Source organism: Sturnira hondurensis, unplaced genomic scaffold, assembly GCF_014824575.4.
Source record: "Sturnira hondurensis isolate 20B ecotype Veracruz unplaced genomic scaffold, ASM1482457v3 Scaffold0010128, whole genome shotgun sequence".
NCBI lineage: Eukaryota > Metazoa > Chordata > Mammalia > Chiroptera > Phyllostomidae > Sturnira > Sturnira hondurensis.
Genome location: NW_028082759.1, coordinates 487,950 through 509,505, shown reverse-complemented (window position 1 = coordinate 509,505; position 21,556 = coordinate 487,950). Strand labels below are relative to the sequence as shown.

The 21,556-nt window shown below is 36.7% G+C and overlaps 1 protein-coding gene across 3 annotated transcripts in view; it reads right to left on the bottom strand.

Annotated features, from left to right (window-relative positions):
• LOC118995337 (probable ATP-dependent RNA helicase DDX60) overlaps nt 1–21,556 on the bottom strand; it is a 97,171-nt gene that overhangs the window by 54,890 nt on the left and 20,725 nt on the right. For all 3 annotated transcript variants that reach the window (XM_037058246.1, XM_037058248.1, XM_037058247.1), the window contains exons 9-17: nt 20,763–20,921; nt 14,615–14,756; nt 13,501–13,656; nt 11,518–11,623; nt 10,730–10,845; nt 9,263–9,423; nt 4,711–4,969; nt 2,904–3,070; nt 2,002–2,160 (exon numbers count right to left, since the gene is read on the bottom strand). In XM_037058246.1, the coding sequence (XP_036914141.1) occupies nt 2,002–2,160; nt 2,904–3,070; nt 4,711–4,969; nt 9,263–9,423; nt 10,730–10,845; nt 11,518–11,623; nt 13,501–13,656; nt 14,615–14,756; nt 20,763–20,921 (1,425 nt within the window). The remainder of the gene's footprint in view (nt 1–2,001; nt 2,161–2,903; nt 3,071–4,710; nt 4,970–9,262; nt 9,424–10,729; nt 10,846–11,517; nt 11,624–13,500; nt 13,657–14,614; nt 14,757–20,762; nt 20,922–21,556) is intronic.

The following is a 21,556-nucleotide window of genomic DNA, read 5'->3' as shown; positions in this document are numbered from 1 at the left end:
AGGTTTTTGCACAGCAAAGGAAACCATCAACAAAATGAAAGAGCAACTACTGAGTGGGAGAAAATATTTGCAAGTTATATATCTAATAAAAGGTTGATATCCAAAATAACAAAGAACTCCTAATACGAGAGCTGTGTGGAAGCAAAAAAAAAAAAAAAAAAGCAAACAATCCAACTACAAAACAGGCAGATAATCAACAGCCATTTTTCTAAAGAAGACTTACAGATGGCCAAAAGGTACATGAACATAAGTTCAACATCACTAATAATCAGAGAAATACAGATCAAAGACCACAATGAGATACCATTCCATCCCTGTTAGAATGACTATTAATCAAAAAGACAACAAATAACAAGTGTTGGTGGAATGCAGAGAAAAGAAAAACTTTCTGCGGTGTTGGAAAGAATGTAAATTTGTGCAGCCACAATGAAAAACTGTGTGGAAATTCCTTAAACTTAAAAATACTACTATCATATGATACAGCAATCCCACTTCTGGGTATCTATTCAAAGAAAGAGATAACAATAACCCAAAAAGATACATGTGTCCCCATGTTCATTGCAGCATTATTTTTCAAGTCAAGAAATGAAGATAACTCAAGTGCCCATCAGTGATTAAATGAATAAAATATGTGGCATCTATGTACATATACATTGTGTATATGTATATATACAATACAATGCTATTGATATTAAGCCATAAAAATTGAAATCTTGTAATTTGCAGCTTCATGAATGGACCTTGATATCATCATGCTTAGTGAAATGTCCGTCAGAGAAAGATGAATACTATATTGTCTCTCTTATGTGTGGGATCTAAAAGAAAGAAAAAAATGAAACGAAAACCAAAGCTCAGAGTGTTTGTTGCCAAGCAGCCAGAGGTCAGGGTGAGGAATGGGACAAAAATGGATGAAGAGGGTATTAAAATTAAAGTAATTTAAAATAAATGAATGTAATCCACTACAAGAAAAAGAAATTTGGAGTCCCACAATTATGACTAGGGTTAGATTATCCTAGTTTAGAAGGAACCATGGGAAATTAAGTTTTCTTGGGGAATTAAAGAATAGTATGTACAACTATCTAGGCTCTGACTGTGAAATCTCCGTGTGGGGGAAACAGTGCCTCAGAGCCACAGATGTAAACCTGTCATCAGTCTGGGCAAAGTGGCAGGCAGGACGGGGTCTTGGAGCTGAATGCGATATTGCTGCGAAACAAGAGTCTCTCATCTCATTCCGAATTCCTCTGATTCTCCAAGGCAACATGCTTGGGACACACCCCTTAGAGATAATGCTTTTCATTTTGGTGCTAAGTTTAAGAAAACATCAACACTAAATTGTCCTAGAAAGAAAATGCTATATAACATGAAAGTAAACATTTCTGATATTATTGTCCCCAAAATGAAACAAAAAAGATGAAGTCAGATTCTGAATAGGACAGTCTATTAGACTGAACATAGGCAATTGCACCTTTTTTAGGTAAACATGTTCAATTTATCAGCAATTTTATATAGTTCAATCTATGCCAAAACACACCACTTTATTCCACATTTTAGATCTATAAATATTAATTGTATATTTATTTATAGAAGAATAGGTGTGATGGTGACAAATGAGGTATGCAAATATCTCTTCTCTATATAGTTTAAGGTACCAAATTCCTCTGTGCACATTTTATATTTACATATGAAATCCTCTTGACACTGGGAAACCTTGGAGGCTTCCCCATGATACAACTGGATGACACAGAACTTCAAAAAGATACGTGTGAGTTCATCAGAGCACCTCCAAGGAAATGGTATATTAATTTTTTTTAAATGAACAAAATGAAAACTTCCCCTTTAAATAAAAAAAAGTCCATATCTGATATTCCCCATGACAAAATAATTTTAACTGATATTAAGAAGTTAATGGCAAATGTAATATGTAGAGCCACTATAATGAGAAGCTCCTGAAATCACGTTTAATAATAAAATACAGAAATGGTCCTTTCACTCAATCATTACCTGCCATGTGTCAGGAATAAAGTCCTGAACTCTAGGATCTGGGTCTTTTCTCTCATCTCGTATCAAATGATGACCCATATATTGTAGTTGGAACCGAACGGGCCCAATGCCAACTGAATATTTATTCCTTTTCTTCTCTTTCATGTCATCTTCTTCAACCTATATTATTTAAAAAGTCCATTTTGAAAGTGATTTTTAATTATAACATCATTTAAATAATTAAAAATATTTATTACTAGCACTTTGAGAAAATTATTTTACTTTTAAAATTCTGTAATAGTCACTTAAGTGTTTTACCACCTATTCATTGTTACTATGAATAAATTAGCAAACATCAAGATTTTCAAATATCCACCATGTGCTTGTAGCTACAATCTGATATATATTTAAAGGCAAGTGAAGAATCAGAATATAGTATTTAAATCCTTTGCTACAATTGAACACAGAATTAATTTGAAGGGTCTGCAGAGATTATTTAATGTTTGTCCATACAAGCCCTTCAGCAAGCTTTCTAATTCTAAATTACTTCAAATTTGGCTAGTTGGATTGCCAATAATGATTATGAATTCAGAGTAAATATTTTCAGTTTAAAAAAATCTAGAAAAGCCCTGACTGGTGTAGCTCAGTGGATTGAGCGCAGGCCTGTGAAGCAAAGGGTCGCTAGTTCGATTCCTAGTCAGGGCACATGTGTGGGTTGCAGGCCAGGTCCCCAGTAGGGGACACATGAGAGGCAACCACACATTGATATTTCTCTCCCACTCTTTCTCCTTCCCTTCCCCTCTCTCTATAAATAAATAAAAAAATGTTTTTAAAAATTCTAGAAGAGGTGGCTCTATGTGTAAGACACTTTATGTATACATAGTAATGACTCTATTAAGATGAAGCTATTCTGAATACATTACCTTAGTTGGATATAAAGAACTTGCCAAATCATCAAATCCTAAATACTTAAGGCATCTGACAATGAGATGCTGATCTGCCTCTTGCAAAAGTTCTGGGTATTTTTCCATCAAGGAGTGAATCCTTTTCATCATTTGAACAGCTATACTTAAATCTTTTGTGTCTTCACCTTAGCAAAGAATACACAACAAAACTGTTATAAAGACCACCAAAAATAATAAAGGGCTAAATAAAATAATATTACAGTGCATCTACACATACTTCATCATCTCCATGGATAATTGAAAAGCAGCTATGTAAGTGCTGGAGAAAAAGAAAAGTCTTATAGTCCACAATAGAAATAAGATCACTAAAGCTCAAGTTTGCATAAGTTCTGGGGAACAGCAAATATTTTCTTCACCTATTCTTTTCATGCCTTCTCTGTTAGGTTCAAAGAAAAATATTCAGATAACTTCAAATATCTGGTTAAAACTTAGCAACACTAGGAGGTCTACTTTTGACCCTAGATAAGCATTTGGCATAATGGTTAGAGCCTCTCCATTCAATCAGCCTATACAACTGCTGGATACAGACTTCACTAATTCCCCTTCATTTCTTTATTGTCGTATATAACCTTTTTTCCCCTCCTTACTGCTAATCTTTCCATACTTACCATTTTAAGGCTGCTTTCAATTCCACCGGTCTTCCGATCAACTTACATTTATAAATATTATCAAACATCTACTAAATGCTATAAAAAGCTACAAAAGAAATTTAGTAAAGAATTCTTACTCTTCAGGAGGGTAAGCCACTGTTCATTCTGACCTCTCTTAGTAACACCCAACTTAAATCCCAATACAACATGTTGGTTCGAGAGAAGTATATTGGCCAAGTCTTTGCTTTTTCACTCTAATAAAATCTACAGTGAAAAGATGACTTTGCTAGAGCAACTTGAAATTAATAAAATGACAGTGTGGGAAAAAAAAGAACCCAGTGACCATGTGTTAAATGGAGTCAAGTGTGGAGATGCTCAAGACTGACAACAATTAGGTTTATTCACAATTGTCAGTTTGGAGGGAAGGTACCTGATCACTTCACGTGCTATCAATTTACAAGTCTCCCTTATCTTCTTCTTGCCTTTTCTTTTCTACTATCTCCTGTAGCAATTGTAGAGTACATAGAACCACAGCAACTTTCAGAAGAATTCAGCATGCTAACCAACACGATCCACTTTTACCCAGAAAGAAAATATTTATACTTCAGATCTCAAGGATGAACCACAGATTCTCCCTGGGTGCTTCCCCATCTTTGTTGGTTCCCTTCACCATTCCCACAAACTTGCAAGCAGTATTTCTCAAAGCTCTCTTTGATTGTGATTTGATTTGAATTTACCTGTGAATGTGCTGAATATTTGCTACTGGGATCCACCCTGAGATTTCATTGCTCATTGATAAAATAAAGGTAAGAATACTTAGTGGAATTTTGTAAGAATAAAATCAGATAATGTGTCTGAGGCTTCTAGTACAAATGTCCAGTTAATAGGTGACAGCTAACATCATTGTATCTTTTTATTCATTAAAATAAAAATTCATCCCTAGCCCGGTGGCTCAGTTGGTTGGAGCATTGTTCCATGCACCGAAAGGCTGCAGGTTGGATTCCAGTTGAGGAAAGTATGGGAAGCTACCAACCCATGTTTCTCTCTCACATTGATGTCTCCATCTCTCTCTCTCTCCCTTTTCCCCTCTCTCTAAAATCAATAAACATATCCTCAGGCAAGGATTAAATATATATATATGTATAAATTTATATTTATATGTTTATATCATATACCTTTTCCTTGGCTTCTACAATGTTCTTTCCATGCTTTCAAGCAGGCAGTTAACCCGGTCATTTCAACTCGGTATTTCACTGAGTTACTTTTACATGACTTCAAAAAATCTTCCAGGTTCTGTATTCCATAGTTTAAATTCGCTTTCATTTTTTCCTCAATAGAAAATGACAGAACATTCCATTTTCCCTCTTCTTTCTGTTCTTCCTTGGCTAACAACCTCTTCTCGTTCTCTCTAGCAATTATTTCAGCCTTTGTCTCCTGCCCCAACAGGAAAGAAACATCGTGAGTCAAGATGGAAACATCCCTAGATGATATTTCATGAGTGAGACACTGTATTTAAGTGTATATAGATTATTTTGACCACCACCCCATTCCTGAATAGGCACAATTTTAGTTTCTGTTCATTTCTGAAAATTAAAGCCTCTTTTAAATGAAAATTTATGACAGTTTAATTTAATGAATAGAAAAAAACTCCATAGAGATAATTTTTTAGGTTTCTGGGTGGTGTCGATTATAAATCAAAGAGTAAATATAACAAAATCAGAAACACCGTGCATTGGTTCCTGCTGTCATCTCTAATTGGTTTCCTCCTCCAGTCCTCCATGGCCACCTCTCTGTCCTTGACCTGTCCTTCAGATAGTTCTTAGAGGAAGCCTTTCCTAACTCTAAGACTAGATCATGTGTTCCTCCTCTTCCTGGGCATCAAAGCACCATCAAAGCTCTCATCACACATACTGGATCCATGATTTTACTTGTCTTATTTCCTCTCTAGATAATTTCCTTGAAACAGTAATGTGTGAAAATTATTGTAGGTTCCAAGCCAAAATATTTAGTTCATAATGTTTGATGAGTGAATGAGGAAAGAGAAAGGGAAGAAAGAAAAGGAGTGAATAGAAGAAACAATATAAGTACAAATAATTTGCTCTATCTAGATATGCATTTCTAATAGACCTAAAACACAACGTGGAGCCACTTTTCCCACCTTGGTTTATGAATGTAAAAAGGCAAGTTAGAAAATTGTATTCACAGGAGAGTTCGGACACACCTTCCACTGTTCTGGCTGGTTATGAAATTCATATGTAAACTTTGCCTACAATGAAGCCCATTTTAGTTGCCATCATTTTCCCCGTATTTAATTCTAATCAATAAATATTGAGGTTTCCTAATGTTTTAACCTTCCAAATGTACACTCTTGGGTTAACTCAGCATGGTTCTGTCTCAATAGGACAAGAAGGACCCTTGGCTCTTTGCTGTAGAAATGTTTCTATCTTGACTATGCACATTTATTAAACTTCTGCCAGAAGACCACACTCATATAGTGCTAAGGGTGTTTAATTCACATGAGATTATTTAATTTCTAACAATGCAGAAAAAAAAGTATGAACTTTTTTCATTCTTTATAACCTGTACTATGTAATGAGGATTTTTGAAAACTTGACATTTTATAATGTCAAGAAGAAGAAGGAGAAGGAGGAGGTGGAAGAGGGTAGGGGGAAAAAGAAGAGGGTGAGGAGAAAGTGGCAGAGAGGGAATAAAGGAGGAAGAGGAGGAGGAGGAAGAGGAAGAAGAAGAGGGGAGGAGGAAGTGGGGGAAGAGAAGAAGGAGGGAGAAGAAGGAAGAGGAGGAGAAACCACAGCAGCAGGTTCTTGGTAGCCCTAAGTGGAACAGAAAAACCTGTAATTGAATGGTCTCTTAATAACAAAATTGGCTATGAAAAAGGTCATCGTGAAAAAAAGAAAATCAATGACAATCTAGCTGGTCTTGGGGAAGGGGCCGTTTTATTCATTTCTTCTTGGACTTCCTTTTTATAACTTCAGCTTTATTGAGGCATACTTGACAAAATTGAAAAATATTTGAAGTGTACATCATGGTGATTTAATATACCTATGAATTTTGGAAGAATTCCCCACACTGAGTCAATGAACCCATCCATCACCTCACATATTTATTTATTTATTTATTTAGTTATTTATTTATTTATTTATTTATTTCTGATGAGAACATTTAACACCTACTCTCTCAACAAATTTCAATGATGTGATACAATGTTATCAACTACAGTAAGCATGTTTTACATTAGCTCCTCAGACATTTTCCTCTTAGAGCTGAAAGTTTGTACTTTTCACCAATCTCCCTATTTCCTCCAACTCCCAGCTCCTGGCAACTTAAACACTATTTCTAGAACTTTCACTTTGTTTTTAGATTTTACATATAAGAATCATTTGTTCTATTTCTGTGAAAAATGCCACTGGAATTTTGATAGTGATTGCATTGACTCTTTTAGATTGTTTTAGGTAGTATGGACATTTTAACAATACCAATTCTTTTCATCCATAAGCATGGAATGTCTTTCCATTTCTTTGTTTCTTCTTTCGTTTCTTTCATCAGTGACACAGTTTTCAGTGTACGGGTCTTTCACCTTCTTGGTTAAATGTATTTCTCAGTATTTCATTCTTTTTTACTCAGTTGCAAACAAAACTGTTTTCTTAATTTCTCTTTCTGATAATTCATTATTAATGTATGGAAATGGAACAGATTTCAGTACACTGACTTGTACCTGCAACTTTACTGAATTTACTTATTGATTCTAAAAGTCCTCTGGTGGAGTCTTCAAGGTTTTTTGGGTTTTGGTTTTTGGGTTTTTTTACACATGCCATTGTGTCATCTGCAAAAAGAGACAGTTTTAGCTTTCTTTTCAGTTGGGATGCCTTTTACTTCTTTTTCTTGCCTCATTGCTCTGGTGGGGATTTTCAGGACTATTGAATAAAAGTGGCAGAGTGGGCTTCTTGTCTTATTCCGGATCTTAAAGAAAAAGCTTTCAGTTCTTACCTTTATTTCTCGCCTTTATTATTATATAATGACCTTCTTTCTCTTTTATTAAAATCTTTGACTTATAGTCTATTTTCTCTAGTAGGAAATAGAAATAGAAATAGTAGAAAGTATAGCTACTCCTACTTTCTTTAGGTTTCCATTTGCTTGGGATATCTTTTTCCCTCCCTTACTTTCAGTCTGTGTGTCCTTAAAGCAAAAGTGAGTCTCTTGTAGGCAGCATATAATTGAGGCAGCATTTATATCCATTCATATAAATGAATGGATAATTTAGTCCATCTGCCTATAAAATTATTATTGACAGGTACTGACTTATAATCACCCTATTTTACATATTTTTCTGGCTTATTCTGTAATTCCTTTGTCCCTTCTCTTTGTCTCTTCCTTTGTGATTTAATAATTTTCTATAGTGGTATACTTAGATTTTTTCTTTTTACCTTTTGTCTATGGGTTATAGGTTTTAGCTTTGTGGTTACCATTTGGGTTATGCAAAACACCTTACGTTTATTTACATTATTACATTGTCCACCTGGAGCAGGCCAGAGGGAGAATATAGAGATGAGAAGACTGACCCTAAGGCAGCAGCGCTTTTTTAAAGATTTTATTTATTTATATTTAGAGGGGAAGGGAAGGAGAGAGGGAGAGAAACATCAAGGTATGGTTGCCTCTCGTGTGTCCCCTGCTGGGAACTGGCCTGCAACCCAGGCATGTGCCCTGACTGGGAATTGAGCTGCGATACTCTGGTTCCCAGGCCCATGCTCAATCCACTGAGCTACACCAACCAGGGCTGGCAGCAGCTTTTAAAGTATGAAAATTAGCCTCTTTGAGGGAAAGAATGGGAAATAGCTATTTTAGTCTGCAGCCTCTGGCTGAGCCCTGGAGGTAGCTAGGCCACTACAGTGCAAGCTTGTTAAGAACCATGTCTTTGTTTGCCATTGTCTGGTGGGTCTTGTGGGAGCAAGCCCCATTGGCATTCAGAGTAGATGTTTGGGGGGCCCATTAGAAGTTGGGGTACTTACTAGATGTTGGGTCCAAACCCTTCCCTCCTGAGAGAGAGATGAGAATTGTGAGTTCCTTGCTAATTTTATAGTGTGAGACAAAAGTAGGTTTATAGTTGTGAGTCTGTGAAACACAGAGTTTATTCTTGTATTATTATTTATTAATTATTATATTATTTGCCATACGAACAACTTTAAACCTACTTTTCTCCATCCTGTATGTCACTGTGTCAGAGGTGAGGTTTACTGCAAGAGTATGTCTCAGTCTCTTTCTGTTTGGTTGGGTGTTTTTCTCATCCACCCAGTGTGTAGGCGTCACTCAGCTAGTTTCTGGATTTCCTTCCAAGGAAATTTTAAAGGGAATAATTAAAACAACTGTAAATTCACTGTGTCCATGGGAGGAGATGAGTTCAGGAATCTCTCATATGTTGCCATCTTGAACCAGAACTCCCAAAGAGCTATAGATTTCCTGTTACTTCCACATTTCTAAAACCAAGCCCTTAGTCACTTAATGTCTCACTTTATGTGCATTTAATATGCATAGATGTGCAGTTTAGAGTATTTTAGCAAGTGAATAAAATAGGAGATATATATGTGAGAAATATATGTGTATGTGTGTGCGTATATATATATAAAAGAAACTACCACAGACTTAATAAAACTCAGCTTAAGAAGAGACAGAAAAGAACTATTTAAACATTCTGATAGAATTCAGAGAACTTACATTTGCCTTTTTGCTCTTGGGTACACTGAAATTCTTCTTCGGCTTGATATTTTGAGTGACAATGATTCTGGAATTGATCGATTCTAATGAACTTCCATAAAATCGTTGAAAAACATGATACTTTTGCACAGTTCTAAGAACATAAGGATCTCTGGATTTTTCTGAAAAAGAAAAGACTTAAATGTAGCACAACTATATTTTTCAATAGTATTCTACTGATTATTCACATCATCTCACCCAAACATGTGCTCTACTTTCTATGAAACAGTGATTTATTGTTCACCTTTGTTAAAGAGGGAGTATTTAACTCAGACTGTCTTGTTTATAGAATAATTCCTTACTTTATTTAAAGGATGTAAGTGACAAAACAGTCTTTCACTGTTTATCTCTTAAAACAAGTATCAGGATGCTATGAAGAATTACAAATTCTGGGTATTACCTCTGTCATGTGCCCTGTGAAAAAAGTTAGGAAAAGGAAGGTAGAGGCAAAGTCAAGAAGGTATCCATTTGGGAAATTCTGGCTTCTTGCATTACTTGATAGAAAAATCATTACTCCAGACTACAGCCAAAGAATCAACAACCTGGTAGTTGAGAAAAATTATACTATGGCAAAATCCAATAACAGGAAATATTAACAATCAAGATGTGACTTATTCTTTTACCCAAGGAAAACTATAATACTCACTTAAAGGGAATAACTGAGTTAATGTTTCTATGTCTATTTACATTTATCAAATCAAACCACTTTGAAGAATGTTAATGATTAATCTAAAAATATCCCCTCATATCTTACAAAATCTTGGTAGCTGTTTATATAAGCAGCCTGATAAGTATGTCATACAAGTAGGCTTACTATGCACATTCTTAGATTTTTCTGAAAGTAAGTTTTGCCAACTTGGAAGAGGGTAGGACTGAACACAAGGGTAGACAAAGGTGAGATGAAAACAAGGAATGAGCCAAGGATACCAGATCCCTAATTCAACCTCTGTTGCTCTATTGTGAGCAGCTCCATGGGTCTCCTTTTGCAGTTCCCACCACCCTGAGCATGTAGGCAGAGAAAATGCTGGCACTGGTTATGTGCAGTAACCCGGGTGGTGTGAAAGCAGCTGTAATCGCTTATATAAGACTATGACCTCAATATTTTTTTGAACTCAAGGAATACACAGATTTCTCCAACTGTAAACTGTGTTTGCTTAAGACAGCTTCTAACTTTTATGGGGACAAATGCTTAAGACAGCTTCTAACTTTTACGGGCACAAATGTCTGGGTACTTCCTCCTAAGACTGTCAGGGAACAAGATGGGACTTTTCATCACCACCTTTACTGACATTCGTCTAAATACCTTCTGGACTAGTCTTACTCAAGAAATAGAATTTGTAGCCCACGATATGCTAATATTTCATTTAGAGATGGAAGGCAGAGAGTGAAACTGATTTTAATTTATTTCACCAGAGTCACAGAGCTCACCGTCAAATTGGCACTTCGTTCGGTCGTAATCATCGCTGAGGGGCCTGTGCGAATGCCAGTGCACGAGTTCATCAAATTCCTTGTGTTTAGCCAGTGCGGTTACACAGGGATCATCCCTGGGAGAGAAAAGGAAACATATCCATATTTTAAAGTACATGCTGTCAAATGTAATGTAACACAGATTACACTTTGTGGTAATATTTTTAAAAAATCATAGCCCCCTTTCCTCTTTCTGTGATGTGATATAAATGGTTGAATCCCAAGAATAGTTTATTAGGGGATTCGTAAGCCAGAATCCACTCCATATTTTTTTTTAAAGATTTTATTTACTTATCTTTAGAGAGGAAAGGAAGGAGAGGAGAGAAACATCAATGCATGGTTGCTTCTGGTGAGTCCCTTGCTGGGAACCGGCCTGCAACCCAGGCATGTGCCCTGACTGGGAATCGAACCACGATCGTGTGGTTCGCAGGCCTGCGCTCAATCCACTGAGTTACACCAGCCAGGGCCACTCCATATTTTTAACAGTCCCATCAACAACCATAAATATCGATTCATTCATTCATTCATTAAAAACATGCAGCTGGGGTGATTTTACTCTGAGATTAGAACCATGTTGATTTACACCTAGTATTGACCAAAGGACATTGATAAATTTGACACTAAACTCATTATGTGTTACAGACATGTATTAGATCTAATAGACTCTGATCTGTTACATTTCAAAGAATCATTAATGATTAATTCTCCATTCCACACAAGTTTGAATAGAGCTGCTTCTGGCCTTATACCTCTTTAGGAAAGGCAAATCTTTCAAAATGTCTCCAGCAAACTTATCAATCACCTCAGATGACACTGGAATAAAACCCAAACTGGGTATCTTTTCCTTGGAGGTATCTGTAAATGAATAAAATTTTAAAACAAGGTCAAATGTGAAACTTTCATACAGGGCTCCTACACATTATTTTTTAAAACTTTACATGTAAAAACATGTTTCATTGACCTTATTTGTATTTATCAAATCCAGCCCTTCCCATAAAACTATTCCCCACATTAAAACATTTTGACATATACTAGAGTATAAAAATAAATATCGTTTAAGTTGGTAGGCAGGTAGATAGCATGCATGTCATATATATATCATATACATGATAGTGGGCTAATAAAAGCTTTATTTAGTATCTGGTTCATAATTCTAAGCAAACTGACATCACTCTCTACCTATTACCCACTTGGTGTTCGCTGTTTCTATCTCTGCTCTATACCTTTCTCTTACAAGCTCTCCAACTCTCTGCCTGAGCACTTTTTATCTTGCAGCCTATGTGGAGCAGTGTTCAGAATTTAATGCCCAAAGGATAACCCTAAGCAACAGGTTGAGATTCCCAGTAAAATGTACCTGTAGTTGCCAATAGTGGAAACCTACTCATTAAAATGTCCTGCTTTCATTTTCTTCTGTCCCTTATCTATTCTTACCACTACCTTATTTGACCTTTCTGGGATCAATGAACTACTTGCACTTAAGTTTCTGTCTGGTGGAACTCATCCTGACAGAAGGAAGGAGAATGTATGTATCATATATTCTTTCTCCATATCATGAGAAATATCCTTACATCAATACACCCAAAATTCCTATTAGCTTTTTTGTCATATTCCTCCAGGGATCATTTTCTTTTCCTGAAACTCATCATATAGAAACACTTTTTCCATTGACAATACAGTCATGTCTACAAATTCTGTTATTTTAAATTTTCAAAAATGGTGTTTTATAATATTTCATTATTTTCTCATGTTTCAAATCTCATATTTTACTTCTTTATTTTTTAAAAAATTTTATCTATTTATTTTTTTAGATGGGGGGAATTGAGGGAGAACAAGAGGGAGAGAAACATCAATGTATGGTTGCATCTCATGCACCCCCTACTGGGGACCTGGCCTACAACCCAGTCATGTGCCCTGATTGGGAATTGAACCAGCAACCCTTTGGTTCACAGGCCAGCACTCAATCCACTGAGCCACACCAGCCAGGGCGACTTCTTTATTTTTAAACACATATATAGTATATTATGTATTTGATAATTATAAAATCTGAAATACTTAAGAGTTCTAGTTCTTTAGCTTATTGTTCCTCATAGGGCTTATTTCCTTTGTTGTTTTATAAATTTGCATTTGCCCTAATATTTGGCAGAAAATCCTATAAAACCAGGGTTCGAGTTGTGTTTCTTTACAGAGAATTTGCCAGATTCCTTTGGCCACTCAAAGTTCATTTCCGGCTTAGAGTTGCCTTGGCAACTCCCTGCTAAAAAGTCTGGAGCCCCAAGTTCTTGGGAGGGTGGATCAATAACCAGAAACTCTGAGTGATTTACTTGGTATTACACACAGAGCAGGCTCTTTAGTTTTGGCCCCTGGGGTTTTCCTTCTGTTGTTTTGAGCTTAGATATAATTACATAAAAAGATGTTTAGTATCCCTTATCCAACCATTCATTTCCCACAGATTATCACTTAAACTATTATACTGCCAAACTTTTGAAAATGAAAGTCACATATATCTGACTTTAAAAAAACAACAACATTACTTAGGAGAAAAACATAGAACGTTTCAAAACTATAGTCATAGCATATTACCCAGATGATATGAAAACAAATGTAATTTATTGTTAAATTGCATAGTGCCAGAAAATCATTGATACTTGCATTGATACTTTAGTTACAGGTACTTCCAAAACATTTTCAGAGAAATGATGTTTGTATTTCAGATTAATTTAGAGGTTTATTACCTTTGATTGGTAATGGGCTCTTTTTAAGAAAGTTAAGTTTTGTTGTTCTCAGAGGAAATGGCTGTCCAACATCAAACTTCCTCACCAACTTTGATACAGCATTCCAGAGATGTTCATAATCCTTCATAATGGTATCCCCCAAACTCATCTGTAGGCCTAAGTAATAGTTACAAAGGCTAAATATTAAAAGTCATTCACACAGATAAAGAAACATATATGCACAGAAACACACATTTTCACTAAATTCATAGAGCTCTGACATACTTGCAAAACAGTAAAATTTTCAGTGAGTTCCACACTCCATCTAAATGAAAATGGTACCTAGCACTGACTCTGAGATTGCACATCTAAAATTTGTCATTTCCTTATTGTATAATTAAGTATTAAAATGATAACTATCTTAACTAACAATAACAGATGGCAAGTACCTAATTATCATTTAATGTAATAAAAATGTGATGCTACACAAAACTTTACAGCCAATAAAACTGAATCAAAACTATGATTGTTTCAAAATGAGAAAATTTATAGAGGACTATTAAGCTTATATGCAGCCAATTCATTTCAATGCTTGCAAAATGAAAGAACCAAATCTAGGGGTCTAAGATTAAATAATGTTCAATTGGTTGTAGTTCTCTTAAAGTGAGTTTTATTTTTTTTTTACTTTAAGAAACAACAAAAAAGTTGTTCTAAGAAAAGAACTCAAAGAAAGAAAAACAAATCACATGTGACAAATGAATAAATGAGCTTTAACTTAAAAAAAATTCCCTATCTAATAGTAGTAGGATGATTACATTAATCAGAGTAAATATTATGGAAAAACGTTAGGCATATAATTAAATTAAAAATTCAACTGTTAAATTACCAATATTTTTTCAAAAATACTTGTGGAATAGTATTAAGTTAAGAGAAGTTTTAAAATATAATACTCCAACTGCAATAAATAAAACATTCTCCTGCGTAAACGACAAATGAAAAGAGAATAATTGCTATGCTATATTAATATATTGGAAATACAGGAAAATGATTTTGAAGTTTTAAATTTTTTATACTGTTTGTTTCTGGATGAAAGTGTTATTACTGTAATACACTAAGTATTACACTAAGGCAGTACCTTGAACATTTTCATTTTCATAGTAAAAAGCAATATTCTTCAACAAAAGCTCATCACTTAAGTCGCAAAGGTGAATTAAATTCAGATTCCAAAATTCAAAAGTGTCTATATTACTTAGGAGAAAATGTTCACACCACTTTTTCTGAAAATTGGAAATAAAACCAAGTTATTGACAATTTCTATATTAGCAATAAGCTATAATACAACTTCAAAAATTTCTATAATCCAACTACCATGTAAACTGCTCGGGTTCTTTCCAGTTCCTAATGTAAGTCCTTTCACTCTGAGTGTTTATGAATATATCTCAAAAAATTAAAACATACAATGAAACTGACCCCCCAAAATAAATCCAGTGTAGTGCTTTATTCTAAAGTAGAGAAATCCATATTTGAGTCTTAATACTATTTTTTCTTACACTGTCATCCACAGATACAGTCCCACGGTGTCAAATGTGCCTCTGTTCTTTACTTAGAATTTAATGTTTTAAATTTTTACTTTCAGGTCAAAAAAAGCATAAAAATAAAGAGTAGTTGATTGTTCAGGGATCTAGAAAATGCCGAATCCCTCGAACTCAAAGATTCTCATCTGTCTATGCTGACGGTGCACCTACCAGGTTTTTGATACGAGGCCACGCTGCCACCTAACACAGGGAGAAGTTCTTCACTGACCCCACTTAGCTCAGAGTAGTGTCCCCAGGAGGAAGTAGCGTCCCCAGGAGGAAGCATCCTCAGCACATGGAAGCCTAGTCAGCCTCTCAGTCAGTGACAGTGTTGGGGAGTTAAGTTCAAAGTGGGGGGGGGAGAACTGAGGCTTCTCTATTCCTCACTCCCTTAATGATAAAACACAAACACTTCCCAAATGTGAACAACTTATTGATCCATATTAATGTGGAACTTCAACCCAGCATTACCCAATTAAAATGTAACATGGGCCCTCTGCATATGTTGTTTTAAGTTTTCTGAAATCATAGTAAAAAAAGCTGATATTAATTTTAATTTCCCCTAACATATCCAAAATAGTTCTATTTCAATGTATAACCAGTATAAAAATATCAACAGAATAGTTTACCTGTTACATGTTTTTCATACTGAGTTTTTGAAACCTGGTTTCTTTTAAACATACAGCACATTCCAATCCAGACTACCCCCATTCCAAGTGCCAAGTACACAACTGTGGTTATTGGCTACTATATTAAATGGCCAGCTCTAACTAAATGAGTTAGGGAAACTGCCCAAGGTTCATGATGAAGTCATAAATATCAAAGGACGAGGAACCTCCTACCTGAGTGTAGTTTTATCTACAAATATAGTCAAGGGCCCAATAACATCAGTAACAGATCCCACATGAAACCCGCCATGGTCCCAGGGATCATAAGGAAATGAAAAAATTCCTATCATCTAGTGACTATATGTGGTAAGCTATATGTGGTAAACTGCCCTAAAGCTATAATGTTGTAATGTGATAGCAAAGGGCATTACTGTTTTGTGCACATCTCGGTCAACCGACAGTAATACGATTGGCTAGAAATACCTGGGGCATTCGCGTGGGCCAGTAAGCCCCCACAGACATCTTCCTTTCAAAATATGTTGCAACTAGCCTGACCCTTGTGGTTTGTGTTACAGTATGATTGTGAGACACCATTGGGTGACAACAATTAGGAAACTTTGAAGGGAAAAAAACAGAGTTTATGTCTCACGGGCCCTTGAGTACACAAAGAGGGATGGAGGGTGGGGAAACACAGGTCCTGGGTATAGAGACTGAGCCTAGGCCAGCTCCATTGGCCAGGAGCTTGGCTATCATTGGGGCTAAACATGGAGGCCTAGGGTTTGGTGGGCTCACTCATTATAGGTGAATTTAACATATAAAAGCAAGAATTTAAAGCACAGGAAAAGAAAAAAACAGGTAGCACAAATGGTCAGTTATAAAAATCAACCAAAATCTGTAAATCAAAGAAGTATGGGGTGGGAGTAGGGGGAAGGAATCCTGGCTTTTTGTGTTGTTCTGTGGCAGGCAAAGTGTTTATTGAAGATAGCTCTCTTGAAGTGGATACCTCTTTGAAATGGGTGCATAGGCGATCAAAGCCTAACTCAGATACTTACATTACAGAAAGAAAAAGCCAACTGTCAGGGTCTACCTGTGTTCGTGGTGATGCTGGTGTAGACAAACCTACTCCACTTGCTGGCCATTCAAACTACAACACGCACAACCACAGTAACAGGCTACATCATCTATGTTTGTTAAGTGCACTCTATGATGTTAGTAAAACAAGGAAATCACCTAATAATGCACTTCTCAGAACCATCTCCATCATTATGCAGTGCATAACTGTAAAACACTAAAGAGATTTCCATGGAACCATTGAGCAATGGTTCTCAAACTTCAGCGTAAAGCTCATCTAGAAAGGTTGTTACATAAAACACAGGTTGCTAGGCACCATCCCCAAAGACTGATTTAAGCCATCTGGGGTCAAGCCTAGTACTTTGCAATTCTAACAAGTCCCAAATAAGGTTCCTACCGATGGTCAGGGGACCACTGCTATGTAAGCACCGCCCCCACCAAGTCCCACTCTACTAATCCTCTCCCATAATACCACTGAGTAAACAGCAATATGTGAAAACAGTACAGTATTGTCCCTCATTTTATTCACTTCATACAAAAATGCCTCTGGGTGGTCTCTGAGTGTCAAGATTCGAGTAAACATGAAGCTCTCCCTTCAGTTTGCTTAGGTGTTTCTCCTGAGACCACAGAGTAGGCCTCATATTGTGAAAACTTCAGAGGCTGTCTGAACTCATCCAGCTATAAGATATTACCAAAATGAAGCACAGAGAATGGGAAAGAGCAGAGGGGCGCTTGGCCATGGAACAATCAACTGCTTCCCATATCAAGAGAGCAAAGAACGGTGAGATGGAGATTTGGAAGCTGAACGGAGGTGAAGGTAGATCTCAGCTTAGTCATTTATTAGCTGTGCTGATTGTCCATTTAACCTCTCTGAGCCCAAGTTTTTCACTTGTAAAATGAAAACATGAGAGGAATGTTTTGCCTGAACAAGATAGCTAGGGCCACACGAAGCAGGTGCAGAGTAAATGGTAACTATTCCTTTCATTTCCTCTAATCCATGTGATCCTAATTACAGAAGGAAATCCACCTGCATCTAAGGAAATCCTCTAGATCCCATCCCTGCTCGCCTTAATTTACCTGTACTTTCATTTATCCTCTCTTAACGTTTATAATCAGCATTTAAGCATGCTCAATTATTGCTATTTAATTTTATTTTTTAAAAAGATTCTATTTATTTATTTGTAGAGAGAGGGGAAGGGAGGGAGAAAGGGGGGAGTGAAACATCAATGTGTGGTTGCTTCTCACGCACCCCCTACTGGGGACATGGCCTGCAACTCAGGCATGTGCCCTGACTGGGAATCAAACTGGTGATGCTTTGGTTCACAGGCCTGCGCTCAATCCACTGAGTTACATCAGCCAGGGCTGCTATTTTAAAGGCACTCTAATTGACCCACTTTCCCCTTCAGCTTTGTCTTATGTCACTTTACTTATTCTCAACTTCTTACATAAAAACTACTCTTCACTTGTATTTTATCCTTTCCACTCACTACTGAATTCACTTTAACATACATTGTGCTTCCCACCACTCCATTCATATAACCTGTTAATTATGATCAACAGTGAGCCTTATGCTATTAAACCCAATGTATCATTTTTAGCCCCCAATCTCCTGTAGTTCTCTATAGCATTTAATATGGTTATCCACACCCACCTTTAAAAGACCCAGTTCCACTGACCTTCAGAACAACCCATTCTCATGGCTTTCCTTTGTATTCATCTAAGCAGCTCCTTCTCAGTGCCTTATGTCATTGTTTCAACCTTTCCCTATTTAATATTGGTATATCTCAGGTCTCTGTCCTAAGCCCTCCCTTCATCTCTCTCTCCCAAAATGACATCATCTACAGCATGACATCAATTAATCTCAACTGATCTCTCCATTTGGATATTTCATTGGCACCTCCAATTCTGTATTTCTAAAACTGAACTCATGATCTTCCTCTGCAAGTGTCCTTTGTACAATGGCATCACCCGCCAAATGCTCAAGCTAGAGATTGAGAGTCACCTGACTTCTCCCTTTCCCACATGTCCCACACTCAGTCACAAAACCTGTCAACACTACACCTTAATTCTGTAGTTACCCACTGCTACTCATCCTTATTTACTACTCCCTTCATCTCTAACATTATCAACAGTAATGTGAACTAAGGTAATAGTCATCTAACTGACTTCCCCAGATCCACTATTGTGCCCTACAATGCAATCTTTACATTGCAAGCCAGAGAAAAAATTTTATTTTATTTTATTTTTTTATTTTTTTATCTTTAGAGGGGAAGGGAAGGAGAGAAATATCAATGCATGGCTGCCTTTCCTGCGTCCCCCGCTGGGAAATGGCCTGCAACCCAGGCATGTGCCCTGACTGGGAATCGAACCGCGATCATGTAGTTTGCAGGCCTGCGCTCAATCCAATGAGCTACACCAGCCAGGGCGCAGAGAAAAAATTTTAAATGAAAGTACCACTCACCTGCTTGAATGATACTAACCAATCAATTGGTTCTCATTCTGTTTATGGTCAAGTTTTATCTCCATTTGCTTAACAGGACCTATAGAATTCTACATGATTTGTTTCTTACTCATCTCTTCAGCTTTATCACTTTCCCATATTCATTCTAGTCCTGTTACACTTGATGTATCTCACTTTCTTGGTCATGCCATCCTCAGGATGACCACTCATGCTGTTTTATTTTCTAGAATCCAGTTTTCATCCACTCCTCAACTTGCCAACTCCTACTCATCCTTCAAGATTTGGGTTACTTCTCTTCATTTCTTAAGAGAAGCCATACTTTTCAGAATGAGTAGTTCCTTCTTCACAGTAATTAAAAAAATTCAATATCTGCCTCTGCTGCAAAAATGTGGGTCTATGAAGGTGGTAGGGTGGGATGAGTAGTGCTCAATTTTGTCACTGTATGCCCAGTGCTTCACACAACTCATGTGCATTAGATAAATATTTGTGGACTGGCTTCCCAACTAACTGGTTCTAAAACAGCTAGCTACCTCTAACATTTAAATATAGTACCAAAATCCTTTTTTAAAAAAATCCCACGTCGGCCCTGGCTGGTGTAGCTCAGTGGATTGACTGTGAACCTGCGAACCACATGATCACGGTTCAATTCCCAGTCAGGGCACATGCCTGGGTTGCAGGCCAGTTCCCAGCAGGGCACTCACAAGAGGCAAGCAACCATACATTGATATTTCTCTCCTTCTCACCTTCCTTTCCTCTCTAAAGATAAATAAATAAAATCTTTTAAAAAAATCCCATGTCAATGGATCCACTAATCTCATTGCTGGACTTCAGTCTAAGTCAATATATTCAGATTAAAGGAAAAAGTTTATATCTATAACCTGGGGCATATCAACACTTATAATACAATTCACAATCTCTTAACATCCTGTAACAGAGAAATGGGTAAGTAAACCATAATACATCCATTAAAAAATAACTAATAGCCATTAAAAACGATGCTAGGCAAGAATGTGAAAGAAAATAGAAAAATGTGTGAAAAAACATATCTAGATTTCCAATGTTAGAAACAATAACAAATAATGACAGTCAAACCTAGGCATTTAAAGAAAATGAACCAAAATTCCTTTAAGTGGTGGGCCCCCAGATAAATTCTTCTGTTGTTTGGCTTTCTATTTTCCTAAAGTTTACACATTTTCTGCAATTATCCTCTACAACAGGCAAAAATTATATATTATTACTCTGATTTATGAACTTCCTCTCATGAGTCGAACACAATAGTTACCAATCCTATATAGTTGATGACACAAAAACCTCATCTTGACAGAGACTGGAAGAAAGGAAATAGAGAGGCTTTTTCTTTAGGCCGAACGTACAGTATGCTGTTTATTATTACTACCACGGAGAGCTGTTGTAATTATAAAGTGATTGATTGAGGCCATTGAACTTGTAAAGCCCCCAAAGGGCTGACCTTATTCGCACATAAATCTACTTTTGTGGTGATTGTGGTATTTCTACATCAAACAGTTGAAACAAAAAATAAATAAATAAACTAATAAAGAACATATTTACCATTTGTAGGAAGACCTGAATGTTCTTAATCCAACGGGAAGTGATGAACCTAATACAAGCTCTTTGGGAAAGTGGTAAGTGGAGTAGAAAAACCACTCCGAGACAATGCAGTTTACACAAGTCTTCCATCTCCTGCAGGCTTGGGCAATTACTTTCCCCCTGAATGAAATAAAGAGGGTAAGACAGAGAACAGCTGGCTGTGAAACAGTCTTGCAGCACACAAAACTCGGCCACCGTATTCTGCTGTGCGGGAATCACATACTACTATGTTCTCCACTCTACATTTTTGAGAAACTCCTTTCCTTCATACACAAACTTGACTGAGTGGATGCAGATGGGAGGTCAGAGGAACAGGAAACTGCAAGTTCAATAGCAATTTTCTTCCACTCCTCAAGTTTATGTTTACATAAAGCATTTTTCAGTATTTTTGGTCAAGTCGATCGTCACATGAGCTGACCAAGAAGCTCATGCAGAGTGACGATCCCCCAGGACTCAGTCCTGAAGAGCCGCAGAGTAAATTCTCTCTTCTGTGCAATGCATTCTATTTTAAAAGTTATACTAAAAATTACCAGAGTGAGGAAACACTTACCCAATTAGAATAAGAGTCAAGAAGTGGGCATGTTTAACACGACAGGACAAGGCCCTCACAGCCGTGTCCAGGGGTTGTCAGGGTTGTAAGTGAAACAAGGCGAAGACTTGTTTCAGAATACCTCCAAGGGCCACTAGGGTCTAACAATTAGAAGTTCCAGAGCTACATTTGGTTTAGTATCATTTCTGACAACCATTTAAAATGG